This window comes from Molossus molossus, unplaced genomic scaffold (assembly GCF_014108415.1).
Source record: "Molossus molossus isolate mMolMol1 unplaced genomic scaffold, mMolMol1.p scaffold_m16_p_10, whole genome shotgun sequence".
NCBI lineage: Eukaryota > Metazoa > Chordata > Mammalia > Chiroptera > Molossidae > Molossus > Molossus molossus.
This window is the reverse complement of record NW_023425345.1, coordinates 49,835,383-49,852,122: the sequence shown is the minus strand read 5'-3', so window position 1 is coordinate 49,852,122 and position 16,740 is coordinate 49,835,383. Positions and strand designations below refer to the sequence as shown.

The following is a 16,740-nucleotide window of genomic DNA, read 5'->3' as shown; positions in this document are numbered from 1 at the left end:
TGTAATATACAGTGATACCTCGGTTCTCGAACGCCTTGACTTTCGACCAAATCGGTATTCGACCAGGAGATTCGAGAAACTTTTGTCTTGGAATCCGAACAAATATTTGGAACTCGAACTTCCGAGATGAGCCGAGTTGAGCCGAATGGCGTTCATTCGGCCCAGCGCGCCTTGCTTGCGTCATCAGTGTGAGTGCAGAGAGAGAGTCACGCTTTGTGGAGAGAGTCACGCTTTACACTGAATTGAACCCTTAGACATACTGTACACTTTTATTTCTTGTTGAGACTTATGTTTTTCTACATATTATATACAAATTAGGCCAGTAAATAGGCATTTTCTGGGGCTTGGAACGAATTAATCCAGTTTCCATTATTTCCTATTGGGTTTCATTGCTTCGGTTCTCGAACAATTTGGTTCTCGACCGTCCTCCTGGAACGAATTATGTTCGAGAACCGAGGTATCATTGTATATAAAACTCTCGGAGAAGTTGGGTCTGATGCTCCATCACAGAGATGGGCATAAATTATCAAGATCTTTATTTTTTTATGACTTTTATTTTTTTATCCTCACCTGAGGACATTTTTTCCATTTTTTTTTTGTTCAGATGGAGTGGGAGGGAGAGAGAGGAAGAGAAACATCAATGTGAAAGGGACACGTAGAGTGGCTGCCACCTGCACGACCCAACCACGGCCGGGGACAAACTGCAACCGAGGTACATGCCCTTAGCGGGAACCGAACCTGGGTCTCTCTGGACCGCAGGCTGACGCTCTAACTACTGAGCCAAACCGGCCAGGGCTATTTTTTATGACAGAGAGAGGAAGGAAGAGGGAGAGAGAAAGAAACATCAATGCGAAAGCAGAACATTGATTGGCTGCCTCCTTGCATGTCCCCTGACCAGGGATGGAGCCTGAGATCCTGCCGAGTGTCCTGACTGGGAACCGAACCAACAACCTTTAGTACACCGGACAATGCTCAACCAACTGAGCCACACCAGCCAGGGTTGTCAAGATCATTTTGATGAATCAAAGGACAAGGTTAAAATAAAAATTGAGTTAGGGTTAAGTTACTTATGCTAGAAGTTGTCTCATTATAATGCATTATGAACAGTGGCCAAAAGATCACCTATAAGAATCAAACTGAAAAAGAAAACTAGGAACACCAGCAATTTTCAACATTCTTCATCTCATGGTGTACATTAATTACTAAAATTCTGTGGCACACCAAAATATATATTTTGCTGATCTGGGAAAAAACAGGTAAAATTTTTATTAAAGCATTGCATATGTGTCTCTCCATACTTATTCTTTCTGCAAATTGGAGTAAGGAGTGTCTTCAATCCAGCTTTGTCCAAGTAGATAAGGACAGTACCCTAGGGAAGTACTTCTCAAATGTTTCTATGCATAAGAATCACCCGATTCTTAGATTAAAACAATTCTGTAGGTCTGCAGTGGACCCAAAAATTTGCATTTCTAGCTCCCAAGTGATGCTGATACTGCTGGTCCATGGAACACACTGAGTAGCACTGCTGTAGAGGATGGTAGAAATGGAAGATGGAAAGAATCTGAGTTTCTGAATGGGACAAAGGAGCCTTTCTACCCATCTTGGACTATTTTGTGAGAGTACCATATTTTTTGTATTCTACAGCTTAGTCATTTACCCCAGCCAACATGATCCTGGTATTCTGCCAATTCTCCCCTATGTCTAAAACAAATCTTTCCCACAATTCTCTTCTGTTTTATTTTGAACTTTCCTTCATGGTTATGGAGAATATTAGCCACCTCTACTAAATGAATTTCATAAAAGCTGGCATCTAGAATACTATATTTAGCTCTGGCCGGTTTGGCTCAGTGGTTGGAGCATCGGCCTGTGGACCAGAGAGTCCTGGGTTTGGTTCCCGGTAGGGGAACGTACAAAAAAAAAATACAATACTATATTTAGCTGTCAGCTTAGACTGGGTAACCCATAAAAAGTTCTCAGGCAAGGATTTTTCTTCAATTATCTTTCCAGAGGATATACGGGAAACTTCAGTGGTGGACTTGGAAAGAACAAGATTTCTAGTTGTGTATATAATGACCCAGTAGCAAGTCTTCATCATGATCCAGTCCTTGAACATGCTACTTGAGATAGCTGAATTTGAGTAATTACAAAATACTTTTTTTCTTTACTGATTTTAGAGAGGAAGGGAGAAGGAGAGAGAAACATTGATGAGAACATAGGCCGCCTCCTGCATGTCCCTACTGGGGATTTGGCCCATAACCTGGGCATGTGTCCCGACCAAGAATCAAACCAGCGACCTTGATGCATGGGGTTGACGCTCAACCACTGAACCACACTGGCTGGGCAGAATTTGAATACTTTTTATTTTTGAGGCAGAGATGGGGGAACTTTCAGAGCTTTCAAGGGTCTTGAAGAATTTCCCTGCCTTGTGGGCCACCTTCTCCAGGAGCCATGTTCAAGGACAGTCTCACAGTTTACAGCTGGCCAGGTATTTGGACAAATCCTTGCTTTTGCAGTGATTTTGCCAAGCCACCCTAAGGATAGAGAAATAACAGATCAGAGGCAGGTCAGAAGTCTGTGAGGGCTCGGTTGAGGGAATGCAGGGCCTGCAGGCTGGAGTCTGTTTATGCTGTGGGAGAGGGCCCGATAGGGAAGGCTTGACCCCCGCAGACAGCTGTGGGTGGGTACTGCCCTGATGCCTGGAGTGAAAACGTCACAATATTGTTTTGCCTTGTTTCACCTCACGAGAACAGTCTCGACTTCTTATAAAGTTCAGGGAAAATCCTACAGCATAGACGCTACTCATCAGCCTCTCAGCTACAGTCTGGGCCCATCCCTGGCAGAGTCACATTCTCCTTACCAAGCAGACATCCCGTTAGGATCTCTCACAACCCTCTTGGCACAGATGATGTCATCATCAATGTTATCATCCAGAAATTCTGAAAGAAAGGTAAGTGAGGAGGGAAACATCCCTTTTCCTGTTTTAGTGATGAATAATTTTTTGAGAACAATTACCAGAGGAAACAGCCTTGAGATTCAGAAACTCTTTATCTCTGGGGCCCTTCAGTGGGTTTGCCTTTCATTTGGCTGGGTTTTGGTACTTTTGCTAAGACTCTGTCTTTAAGACCTGTTCCCTCCAGAGGCCATCGAGGACTTAATGGACTAGGGAGAGCCTTTGTTTCAGGCAACTGAATGTTGTGTGTGGGTTTGTGGAATGGTGACACACTGGTGTCTGTGACAGGAACAGGATAGCATGTCTTGAGAGATCGGGACCCATGAAGGTGAGACTAAATCAAGGGTCAGTGTACCTCTCTCCCTCCTTTTCGGCAGGAGGATCTGTGTGGAATCCTGTTTTAGTGTGAGGACTGTTTAGAGCCCTTTTATTCCATCTACTCAGCTTCTGCAGCACAGTTCGAGGGTGAGGTGTTAGGGAGTAATGTATTCAATTTGGCAGCTATTTGACCTGCCCCTATTCCACCCAGCCCTCAGAGGGGACAGAGTCCTTACTGCTGCACATGATGTTGCAAGCGTTTGCTGAGGAGTGCTTGTTGTCATTGCACCACCATTTGTTGTTCAGCTGGAAGATCCCATAATCAGCACTGCCATTGGCGTTCTTTCCATTTAAAGCCCGGGTGTTGAAGTTACTCTCATACTGAGCCATGCAGACCCCTGTGTCAGAGAGAGCAAAAGGTGTAGATAAAAAGGGGAGCGTGCTCCACAGTAAGATTCAACGTGTGCTGTACTAGAGCTGCCAGAAATGAAAGTCTATTAAGATTGAAATGCAAAGACTATGAGACCCTCATTGTTAGAGGTCATTTGTAATCCAGGTGTATTCCCAGGCTTAAGCAATAATTAGCCCATGGTAAGTATATAATAATAATTCATTAAATAAGTGCATTTGGAATGCCCAATCATTAGTCACTCACAGTCTGTTCCACAGTCTAACCTTTCCAGCCTCACCTTCCAGCCAAATATTCAGTTCTTGCTATGTATATGTACTTTTGCTCTGTATCCCAAGGTATATGCAAGGGAAGAGGTGGAGAGGTAGTGGAGGAGAATCCTAGAAAGGAAGGAATTCCAGAAAAACTACCCTTGGGGGTAATAAGAAAGAGAAGGTTTGGCATGGAGAAAAATGAAGATGTTCAAGAGAAGTTAAAATCGTTTTATGTGTGCATACCAATGTGATAGATGACCTAATGCTTACACCCTTGTCATTGCCTCACCTTCTGTTCTCACAATCCCCATCTAACTCCTTGTGACACTAATAGAGCAACCTTAGACAAACTTAGCAGATGTAGGTTATTTTTTTGTCAGACAAAAGAGCAGAGGAGAGGGTGGGAGGCAGCACCTGTTGTGCTCCAAGGACCTGGACTAAGAAGAATGCAGGTGGAAGCAAAGGTATTGGCAGCAAAACTAGAATTAGTTTGGTTAGGCTTTGGATATGTCCAAGGAGATATTCCAGGCTATTGAGTGGGAAGTGATGTAGGGGAGAAACAAAAGAAAATCTGTTATAGGTGGGTTAATCCCTGGAAGAAAGAGAAAAAAGGAGAACCATATAGGAATTAAAGGGCAGAAGGGACAGAGAGAAGGACAGGCAGGCAGTGGGAGAAAGCTGGGTTGGGGAAGAGGGCCTTTTTGGGCAAAGACAAAAAGGACAGATGAGTAGTTCATACTCACAGTTCGCCAGGCTGTAGCCATGGAAGCCATCCATTCCGTGGGCTTTCAGCTTGCGGGCCAGGTCGCACTTGGAGAAGACTTTGGCATTGTAAACTGCAAAGAAGCAGCTGAGGAGGGAGATGATCAGAACTGACCTCATTTTTGCAGCTAGTGCAATCCAAGGACTGGCATACCTAGGACGCTCTCGTTTCTTATACCTTTTGGGCACAAAGGTGTCTCTGAGTGAGTTGTGCTGGCATCTGTGCCAGGAAGAAGGACTTGGCTGCCCAAAGCTAATTCCCCAAGCTGGTCCTACCAGTGTAAATTTCAGAGAAGGAGATGTGACCAAGAATGATACCAGGAATAAAGTCGGGGGGGGGGGGGGGAGAGGTGGGGTGGGGAGGAGGGGAGGACATGGCAGTCCTAGATTTGGGCAAATACATGGAGGGGGTAATGGGGAAAGTAGGGATTTGGTAGGATAAAGAAGTGTGATTTTTCAAGGCTTGTTCTTTGTTGGAATGTCCCCAAAGAGGGTTGTCCTTATATGCTCTGCTGAACTTTGCCCTTGTGTCTTTTCTTGCATATTTTCAGAACTGCAATCTTGAATTCTCTGTCATTTATATCACACATTTCCATGTGTTCCAGTTTGATTTATGGAGATTTTTCATTGTCTTTCTGAACCACCTCACTACTGAGGTTATTCATGGTATTTGCTGTTCTCTCTTTAGGCATCTGCTATTATTGGCCTTTCTCTAGCAGCTTTCCATCAAGAAGTCTTCCTACTACTTTCCCATAGGTGGCGCTGAATCACAAGAGTTTTAGCCCTGTGAAATCGGGGCTGCCAGGGCACAAAATATATAATTTATTCTGAGGGACACCAAATAGAAAGATCTGAATTAACTCAGATCCCACTCTCCCAGGAAGCCATTCTTTTCCTTCGGACAAGTGGCCTGCTGACTGTTGGTAAAGCCTTTTCAGACTTTGCCTAGTCTCTCATCAGTTTGTCAGAAGCTGGGAATTCTTTCTTTTTCTTGATTCTCCTAGTCTGTAGTCCCCATACAAGTGAAATGATGAATTTCTCTTACCTAACAGTGGATTCTTCAAGGATTTCTACCTTGGTATAGGATTCCTTCTTTCAGTTATTGCAGTAGTACCCTAACATCAAACACTCAGGAAGGCCTTGATAAGTACTGTGGAATGAATGAATGAATAAATAAATAAATAAATTCATTACAATAATTTTCCAGTATTAAATTGCCACAGAAAAATCACAGCATCTGACAATTATTGGTGGGGTTAGAGAAAGAAGCATTTAAATGATTACTAAAAGAGAGACGGAATTTCTGGGTTATCCCCTAACTGAAGATTGGTTGAGATGGAACCATAATTAAGATCAGAGATAGCCCTGGCCGGTGTTGCTCTGTGGTTAGAACTTCACTCCATGGACCAATAGGTTTCAGGGTCGATTCCTCGTCAAGGGTGGCACATACCTGGGTTGCAGATTTTTTTTTTTTTTTTTATTGTTGAAAGTATTACAAATGTCCCCATTTTTCCCCATTGACTCCCTCCTTCCTGCTCCCACCCCCCTCTTGCCTTCCCTAGCCTTATGTCAGTGTCTATTTGGGTTGCAGTTTTGATCACTGGCCCTGGTCAGGGCTTGTACAGCAGACAACCAATCGATGTATCTCTCTCACATCCATGTTTCTCTCCAACCCCCCCCCCCTTTACTGTCTCTAAAAATCAATGGGAAAAAAATATCCTTGGGTGAGGATTAAAAAAAAAGAAAAAAAAAAATGATTGGAGTGTGTGTGTGTAAATGTAGGTGGAAAAAACCAGAAAGCCCAACATGATATTGAGTTTTCTCAGTTTTTCAGTTAAGAATGATGCCATTCCACATTAGCAGATGGCAGCGAGAACACAGGGTTTTGTGTCCCTTCCCTGGTCCTCTTTCCCCTCTGGTTTTGGGCTTACATTATTCAGACACACGTTTGGTCACATGAGAGGTAGAGTGAATAGAATACTTTCAGGTGTAATTTAACATATTTTATCTTCTTTATACTAATGACTTCTTAAAGAGCCAGGAAGAGATTTGCATGGAGAATGGAATAGGACCTTGAGTTTGGCAGAGAAATGGAGCAAGGGAAGAAACTAGGTAAAATTAAGCAAACCAATCAACCAGTCAATGACCCAAAACTTTTCAAGTCTGGACTCTGAATCAATCATTTACTGCTTATGATCAAACAGTTACTCTTGCTCTCTAACCAGTGAATTTGACCTTGTTCCCTAGTAAAATTCTTAATTAGAAGTTTTATGGAACACTTGGAAGTCTTATAAGGAGGCAATCACCAGGAGCTATGTAATGCTAATTATAATGTGAAACCTCATATAATGTCCTTTATTTATAGTATTAATAATTCAGTAGATTAGGAGAAAGGGGTAGAAAAAGACATTAATTTCAGTAAAACTTCACAGAAAAGATGACTGTGAGCTTAAAGTTAATACCCTTAGTTTGGCTATTGTTCATCAAGATTATTCATTAATGACTCTAAAAATCTGGAGAAAGATATATAGTGTAAAGGAAAAGGTTTTCTTTTATTTATTAATTTTTTTAAGGAGAAGGTTTTATAGATTTTGTCTTCTTCACCTATTTTAACAGTGACTTTGGTAGACATAAAAATATGCATGGCTCATCAAATTTTAGGTGATATGAAACAAAGAGGAGAAACCAATATTACAGTTGATAGAATTACAATCCAAAATAATCTTGTCTTTTGGAATGCTAGACCAAACACAAGATGAAATTCAATGGGCACATGTAGAATCTGCATGTAGGCTTTAACAATCAGTAGAAGAAGTACAGGAAGGCTAAGATGACTTAGTAGTCATTTATGTAAAAATGATTTGAGACTTTGTTGATTATCATGAATTAGGCATTGGGACCTGTGATGTATTAGGTACATATGAAGAATGTGGAAATGTTCAATCTGGAAAAGACAAAATCAATGGAAGAATATGATACCTGTTTTCAAATACTGGAGGGATTTCTGTAAAGAAGAGGGGTTATGGTTAGCCCACAGAGGCTCAGTGGGCAGAATAAAGACCAAGGGGGTGGTGATGGTGGAAAATCCTCACCCACCTGCCTGTGCTGATTTCATAGAGGTGATTCTTACGGGGCTAACTACTGTTATTTACAGCAGGATTTTTGGGTAGGAAAATAAGGAGAGGTTCACTTGATAGGATAACAGTGGGGGATATCAAATTTCTACTTGAAGCCTCCAGAAGTTTATTGGCAAGTATGAGCCCCATTCATTGGAACCCCCTGGAACAAACACAAAACATTTAAAAAACATGACAAGCTCTCTTCTGAATTTGTTTAGATTGGATCAGAGGTGGTCCTCTCTGTAGACAGAGAGTAGTGTCAGCCCAGAAAACTCTAGATACTCAGATTCAGTGGAGAGAAGGCCTGTCCTGCTTTGGGCTCGGAGTCAACCCCTTCTGTTCTGGTTGTCTTACCCCTGGAGTAAATTCTTCTGCCAGCTGACAGCTCTGGACTTTCTGCTTCTCTCCTGTGAAGCTCCCTGTTACTGGTTTCTCCCCACCCCAGGCTGCTCACAAAAGTCTGTTGTCCGTGTTCTGTATGTGCTCCTATGGACACTACTGCTTTTCTAGAGCAGGACAACCTCCTTCCCTTGTGGGGCTGGGAGAAGAGCCTGTCTGGGAAGGAGAGGCAGCGTGCAGACAACTGGAAAAGCTGAAGTTGCTCCAGTTAAATGTTCTGGTCCCTCAGGGACCACATCCAGGTGCTTCACTCAGATTTAATGACCTCTTCCTTCTGAGGTAGGGGAAAGACATAAGGATAGCTACACTTAAAACCGATCTTTATCTAATACTGTATAATTCATAAAGCAAATAATAACTTATTTAATATACAGCTGATGCTCAGAGTGAGCCCCCAGGTGAAATATGAGTATGCTATGATTTGTTCTTGCAGCATTGGAATGGAGTATCTAGAGTATGACCTCTAAGGACTAGATTTAATCTCTTAGCATGCTGGAGGCAGGAGGAAACCGCAATATAATTCTATAGATAATTTGTTCTGTTATTTGATAGTTTAACATCACATATTAACATACAGCCAGGTCAGGCCCCTTCAGAATAATGGAGACAGTGAAATGTCACTGACTGATGACTGTGAAGAAGGAAAGGTGCTCCTGAAACATAGCACTTGGTCCTTCCACAGGAAAGCAGAGAACAGAGCCAGCTAGGCCAGAAGGACAGCTCAGGGTCACAGCAGGGGTTGAGTTTTCTTAGTAATGGACTAGGATGGCCCTTCCTGGAAGAAACTGACAAGTGTTTTACCTTGACAGGTGAAAGACTGAGTGGAAAGACTTGGATGAGGAAGTGGTGACCTGGAAGGAAGGAGTTAGCATATTTTCTTTGAGGAAGTAGCTGAGAATAAAATATGGCTGCCTAGGTCTTGGGTTGTGTAACAAGCCTGAGGGAGAAAGAGAAGAATAAGATTTTTTCTAGGTACAAAGAAAAGCCAGTGTTTATTGACTTAGGCTTTATGATGACAGTAATAAAAATATCCAACTTGTGCTTAAAGGTTTGTTTAAATTTTGGCTCTTTTTCTGAAATGTTTTCTGTGAGTTTGGTGGAAATGAAAGCATTATCTATTGTTTTTTTTTTAGGTATTAAGTTAAAATTTTGTATAAAAATGTGTCATGACCTTAATTTAAGATATATTTATCACTCTGGCTAGGTGGCTCAATTGATTGGAGCATCATCCTGTACACCAAAAAGGTTGCAGGTTCGATTCTCTGTCAGGGTACATACCTAGGTTAGGTTCTGGGTTTGATCCCCAGTTGGGGCCTGTATGGGAGGCAACCAACTGATCGATGTTTCTCTCTCTAAAAAATCAATAAACATATCCTTGGGTGAGGATCTTAAAAAAAGAAATATTTATCAAGTATTTATGACCTGTCAGACACTGTTCTAGGCTCTAGATATAGAGCAGTGAACAAAACAAAATTTGATTAGTAGAGTTATCTATCTACGACTTTTAGTTATCCACATTGATGTATTGATGTTTCTTTCTCTCTCCCTCCTTCCCACTCTATCTAAAAATCAATGGAAAAATATCCTTAGGTGAGAATTAACAGCAAGCAACAACAACACAAAGTATCTATTCAGGTCCTCAGACCACTTTTTAATTGGAATGTTTGCTGTTTTTGTTGTTGAGTTGTCTGAGTTATTTATAAATTTTGGATATTAACCCCTTATCAGATGTGTCATTGGCAAATATCTTCTTTCATTCATTGTTTTGCTGATGGTTTCCTTTGCTGTGTAAAATCTTTTTAGTTTTATGTAGTCCCATTTTTAAATTTTTTCTTGTTTCCCTTGCCTGAGGAGGTATGTCAGGAAAAATATTGCTAAGGGAAATGTCAGAGATTTTACTGCCTGTGTTTTTTTCTAGGATTTTTATTGTTCCAAGTATTACGTTTGAGTCTTTAATCCATTTTGAATTTATTCTTGTACGTGGTGTGAGAAAAGTGGTGGTACATATATATATTCAATGGAATATTACTTGGAACATAAAAAAGATAGAAATTTTACCATTTGTGACAGCATAGATGGACCTAGAGGGTATTGTGCTAGATAAAATAAACCAGACAGAGGAAGACAAATATCATATCATATGATGTCACTTAGATGTAGAATCTAAAGAACAAAATAAATAAATAAATAAAATAGAAACAGACATAGATATAGAGAACAGACTGATGGATGAGTGGGGAGGGGTTAAGAGGTGGAGTAAAAATAAAAAGAAGGGATTAAGAAGTACTAATTGGTAGTTACAAAATAGTTGTGGGATGTAAAGTAAAGCATAGGGAACGATATTGTATTAACTATGTATGGTGCCAAGTGGGTACTTGAAATATTGAGGGGAACACTTTGTAAAATATATGATTGTCTAACCACTATGCTGTACACCTGAAACTAATATAAAATAATGTTGAATGTAAACTTTAACTGAAAAATAAAAATAAGAATAATAAATGTACATGTTTTACAAGGATTTTTATAGTAATTGGAATAGGCAGGGCCAAGACTAGGGTAAGGTAAGTGAGACCTTTGCTTGAGGACAAAATTTTAGAGGATAGTAAAAAAAATCAGTAATCAAGATTAATGTTTTAATGTAATATTTTATAAAATCAAAATAATTAAAAAATACATGATGAACAAAATATCAAATTTTAAAGATGATATCAATACAGAAGAAAGGATTAAACTTATTTGAAAAATTACATGAATTATATTCTTCAACCTGCTGAAAATGGCTACTGTACCAAATCAGTGCCCTCTGCTTCTAGACTTCTGACTTTGTAAGAAAGAATAAAGCTATTCATTTATGCTACTAAAAAAATAAAATAAATAAATAAAAAGACAAGCCACAGATTGAGAGAAAATATTTACAATTAAATATATCTGAAAAATAACTTGTATCTAGTATTTACAAAGAACTTTTCCAACTTTGAAAGAGTTGACAGCATAATTAAAAATATACAAAGAAGACAACATAATGAAAGATAGACAAAAGATTTGAAAAGGAACTTCACAAAAGACAATTTGGGATTAGTTAATTGTTACATATAGAGATATTCATGAGTAAGTTAGACTGTGATGAGATACCCCTATATACCCGCTAGAGTGGCTAAAATTAGAGATTGATAATACCAAGGGTCGATAAACATGTGGAGTGATGATAACTCATACATTGTTGATGGGATGTAAAAATGATTCAGCATTTTGAACAAATTGTTTGGCATTTAAAAAATAAAATTAATCATATACTTTCAAATGACACACCAATTTCATTTATCCAAGAGAAATGAAAGCATATGTTAACAATGGGACTTGTACTCAAATGTACATACCAGCCTTATTTATAGTAGCCCCATGGTGAAAATAATTAAAATGTCCACCATCAAGTGAATAGATAACTATTTGTGCTATATTAATGCAATGGAAAATTACTCAGTAATACAAAGGAATGAACTATAGTTACACAGAGCAGCATTGATGAATATAAAAAATATACTGAGTAAAGGAAGCTAGGCAGGGGGAATGAGAATGGGCAGGAGGGCGTCAACAGGGGAAAAAAGGACATCTGTAATACTTTCAACAATAAAAACAAATAAAGATTTAACATCATAAAAAGTTACTTTTCTAAAAATCATTATATATATTATATGTAATTCTGATTTGAATGTTAATAGGTTTTTGGTGGAAATTAGATAAAATACATTAAATTTTGTATAAAAATTAAATTGTAACGTGTCAGCATATTTTGAAAAAGAAGAATAGCATAATAAGAATAAGAAGAAACATACTTCACATAATAAAGTCCATATATGACAAGCCACAGCTAACATTATACTCAATGATGAAAGGTTAAAAGGGACAAGACAAGGGTGCCTACTCTCATCACTCTTATTCAACATAGTTCCAGAAGTCCTAGCTAGAGCAATTAGGGAAGGGGAAAGAAAGGCATTTAAATAGAAAAGGAAGAAGTAAAATATTCCTTGTTTATAGATAGTATGATCTTATATATAAAACAAAACAAAGCTCTTAAAATTTCACCAGAAGATGGTTAGAACTAATATATGAACTTAGTAAAGTTGCAGGATACAAAATCAAATGTGCTTCTACACACTAACTACAAATTATCTGGAAAGAAATAAGAAAATAATCCCATTTACAATAGCATCAAAAATAATAAAATACTCAGAAATGAGTTTAACTAAAAAGTTGAAAGATCTGCACACTTAAAATTGTAAGACATCAATGAAAGACATTAAAGACGACACAAATAAATGGAATGATACCCTGTGTTCATGTATTGTAAGAATTGATATTGTTAAAATATTCATACTACGCAAAGTCATGTGCAGATTCAAAGCGATCTCGATATTCCAAAGGCATTTTTCACAGAAATAGAAAAAAAATAATGCTAAAACTTGTATGGAACAACAAAAGACCCCAAATAGACAAAGCAATCCTGAGAAAGAACTGCTCTGGAGACGTCACACTTCCTTCTCTCAAACTATATTACAAAGCTACCATAATCAAAACAGTATGGTACTGTCATAAACAAGACACAGACAAATGGAACATAGCAGATAACCCAGATATAAAACTATGCATATACAGTCAACTCATCTTTGACAAAGAAAGCAAAATTCTCAATGGGAAAAGGATACTCTTCAATAAATGGCATTGGGAAAATTAGATATTTGTATGCTATATATATATGAATTGGACTCCTATCTTAGACCAGTCACAAATATTAACTCAAAAAAGATTAAGGATATAAATGTAAGACCTGAAACATGAAAACTTATAGAAAAAAAAAAAAAACAGGGGAAATCTCCTTCACTTTGGTCTTGAAAATGATTTATTTTTATTTTTTATTTTTTTTTATCTTTATTTTTGGAATGTATTACAGATGTTCCTCATTTTTCTCCCATTGACCCCCTCGTTCCCACTCCCGCCCCCCTCCTGCCTTTTCCCATGCTGTTGTCTGTGTCCATTGGTTATGCATATAAGTTCTTTGGTTTATTTCTTCCCACCCCCCAACCCCCTTCTCTTTGAGGTTTGTCAGTCTAGCAACCAATTTGTTCTTCTTAATCTCTTCACCCTTTTCACCCATTCCCCCAACCCTCCTCCCAACTGGCAACCAACAAAATGTTCTCTGTATCTATGAGAATGTTTCTGTTCTGCCTGTTCTCTCTTTGTCTTGAATCTTTTGCATTTTGATGATGATGTGTCTTGGTGTGGGCCTCTTGGGGTTCATCTTGTTTGGAACTCTCTGTGCTTCCTGGATTTGAATGTCTGTTTTCTTCACCAAGTTAAGGAAGTTTTCTGTCATTATTGTTTCAAATAGGTTTTCGATTTCTTGTTCTCTCTCTTCTCCTTATGGCACTCCCAAGATGTGAATGTTGGCACGCCTGAAGTTGTCCCAGAGGCTCCTACACTATCCTCATTTTTTTGTATTCCTTTTTCTTTTTGCTGTTCTGATTGGGTGTTTTTTGCTTCCTTATATTCCAAATCGATGGTTTGCTTCTTGGCTTTACCTACTCTACTATTGAATCTGTGTAAATTATTCTTTATTTCAGTTAGTGCCTCCTTCATTTCTGACTGTGCATCCTTCATTTCTGACTGGTCCTTTTTTAGGCTCTTGAGGTCCTCACTAAGTTCGCTGAGGTTTTCACTAAGTTCACTAAGCATCCTTATAAGCAGTATTTTGAACTCAGCATCTGTTAGGTTGCTTATCTCCATTTCGCTTAGTTCTTCTCCTAGAGATGTTTTCTGTTCTTTCATTTGGGACCTGTTTCTTTATCTCCTCATTTTGGCTGCCTCCCTATGTTTGTTTCTATGTACTACTTAACGAGAGGTATGGGGATAGCTGAGACCAGATGCTGCTTGTTTGAAAGAATTTAGGAAAACCTGAAGCAGGATCCAAGACAGGCCAATCCTATGGTAAAGCAACTGGCAACAGCTTGGGTGGGCCTGAAAGTTGGGTGGGGCGGGGCCTAGGGAATCACCTGGCTAGTGTGAGCCAGGTTGCTGGAGTCCCAGATATGGCAGCTGTCTGCCGCCCCGGGAAGGGCTCACCAAAGGAACAAAGGCCTCTGACAGCATGTTTGTCCCAGAGAAAGTCCCCTCTCCAACCCTCGCTCCAATGCCAAACAGCTCAGTTCTTCCCTGCATGTCTCTGGCATCCCTCGAGCAGCCTCCTCTCCAAGCTTAGAGGGAGAGAGTCTGATAAGTCCGTGCGTGGGCCCTTTAAGGAGCTGCCTGGGGCTCCAGCCGCTTCAGCCTCCCCGAGCCTCAGTTCCTGCTGGATTTTCCAGCCAGCAGTTATAGGGACTTCTCTTCCTGGCACTGGAACCCTGAGCGGGGCATCTGGTGTGGGTTGGGGACCTCTCAGTCCTCAGGGAGGACCTTCCCAGCCGAGGTGTCCTCCTGACTTTTATCCGCCACATGTGGGTGTGGGACCAGCCCGTCGCGCCTCCGCCCTCCTACCAGTCTGGATGTGGCTGCTGCTTTAATTTTGTAGTTGTAGGACTTCCATTCAGCTTGGTTTCAGGTGGTTTTGAATGCTGGTTGTTCTGTAGTTTAGTTGTAACTTTGATGTGGTTGTGGGAGGACGCGATACGCGTTTACCTACATGACCATCTTGACTGAAAGTTTCTGATTTTTTTTTTTTATATGACACCAAAAGCACAAGCAACAAAAACAAAAATAAACAAGTGGATTTACATCAAACTAAAATGTTTCTTCATAGCAAAAGAAACAATCAACAAAATAGAAGGCAACATATAAAATGAAAGAAAACGTTTGCAAGTTGTATACTAATAAGGTTAATATAAAAATATAAAAGGGACTCATTACAACTTAATAGCAAAACAAAACAAAATCCCCTGCAAAAGCAAACCCAATAAAATAATCTGATTAAAAAATGGGCAGAAGACCTGAAGAGACATTTTCCCAAAGATGACATACTAATGGTCAACAGGTACATGAAAATATGCTCAACATCACTAATCATCAGGGAGATGCAAATCAAAACTACAAAGAGAGCCCTGGCCAGAGTGGTTAGAGTGTCGGCTCATGGACCAAAGGGTCGTGGGTTTGATTCTGGTCAAGGGCACATATCTGGGTTGCCTGTTTGATCCCTGATTGGGGCACATGTAGGAGGCAACCAATTGATGTTTCTATCTCTTTCTCTCCTCCCTCTCTTCCACACTCTCTAAAAAAAAATCAATGGAAAAAATATCCTTGGGTGAGGATTAACAACAACAAAAAACCCCAGAAAACCACAATGAGATATCACACACATCTGTTAGAATGGCTGTTAAAAAAAAGACAAGAGGTAACAAGTGTTGGTGAGGATGTGGAGAAAAGGGAACCCTTGTATACTATGGATAGAAATGCACAATGGTGTCATATAAAAAAACAATATGGAGACTCCTCAAATACTTAAAAATAGAAATACTATATGATCCCACAATTTTACTGCTGGATATATATTAGAAGGAAATGAAATTATAATCTTGAAGAAAAATCTGAGTCTCCATGTTCATTGCTGTGTTATTCACAATAGACAATATATGAAAATAACATGTGTCCATCTATAGATAAATGGATAAAGAAAATGTGAAATATATATATTATATATATATAATTTAACTTAAACCAAGAAGGAAATCCTACCATTTGCAACAACATTGATGGGACCTTAAGGGCATTTTGCTAAGTGAAATACGTCAGAGAAAGACAAGTACTGCATGATCTCATTCATGTGAAATTAAAAACTTCCATCTCTTAGAAACAGAGTAGAATGGTGGTTGCCAGGGGCTGGGGAGGAGGAAATGGAGAGATGTTGGTCAAGGGTATAGACTTTCCATTAAAAGATAAGTTCTGGGAATCTAATGTACAGCAATGTGACTATAATGAACAATACTGTATTATATTCTGCTATGAGAGTAGGTCTTAAATGTTCTATCACGCACATACACACATGCAAATGGTAGTTAAAGTGTTAACTAATCTTATTGTGATAATCATTTTACAATCTATACATGGATTAAATTATCATGTTATACACCTTAAACTTATACAACGTTATATGCCAATTATATCTCAATAAAGATGAGAAAAAAGAATAAGAGAGAGAAACACAAATGTGGCAAATTGTTGCCAGTGGGCAAATCTACACAAAGGATATATGTGAATTTATTATAATACTTTTACAACTTTATGTAGGTTTGAATTCTTTTTGAAAATAAAAAGTTGTATTAATTTTCTGAAAAAGAGAGAATAACAAGGAAGAGTTGTCATACCAGATATCAGATCATACCAGAAAGCCACTGCAATGAAAACAATAGGTATTTATGTCAAATAGACAAATATGACAAGCTGAATGAATGAGAGAACCTAGATAGAATTTCAGATGGACTAAAAACCTAAAAATGAATAGCAAAACAATATGTATGTATTTAAATACAATAATTTATTTAA

At 39.0% G+C, this 16,740-nt stretch overlaps 1 protein-coding gene across 1 annotated transcript; it reads right to left on the bottom strand.

The window, feature by feature from the left end:
• Positions 1-2,464: 2,464 nt before the first annotated feature.
• Positions 2,465-4,813, bottom strand: LOC118624684 (lysozyme C, milk isozyme). The gene is made up of 4 exons (XM_036253120.1): positions 4,675-4,813; positions 3,505-3,666; positions 2,858-2,936; positions 2,465-2,531 (listed from the first exon to the last, which is right to left on the bottom strand). The coding sequence occupies exons 1-4, from the start codon at positions 4,811-4,813 to the stop codon at positions 2,465-2,467; spliced, it is 447 nt and encodes a 148-aa protein (XP_036109013.1).
• Positions 4,814-16,740: the final 11,927 nt, after the last annotated feature.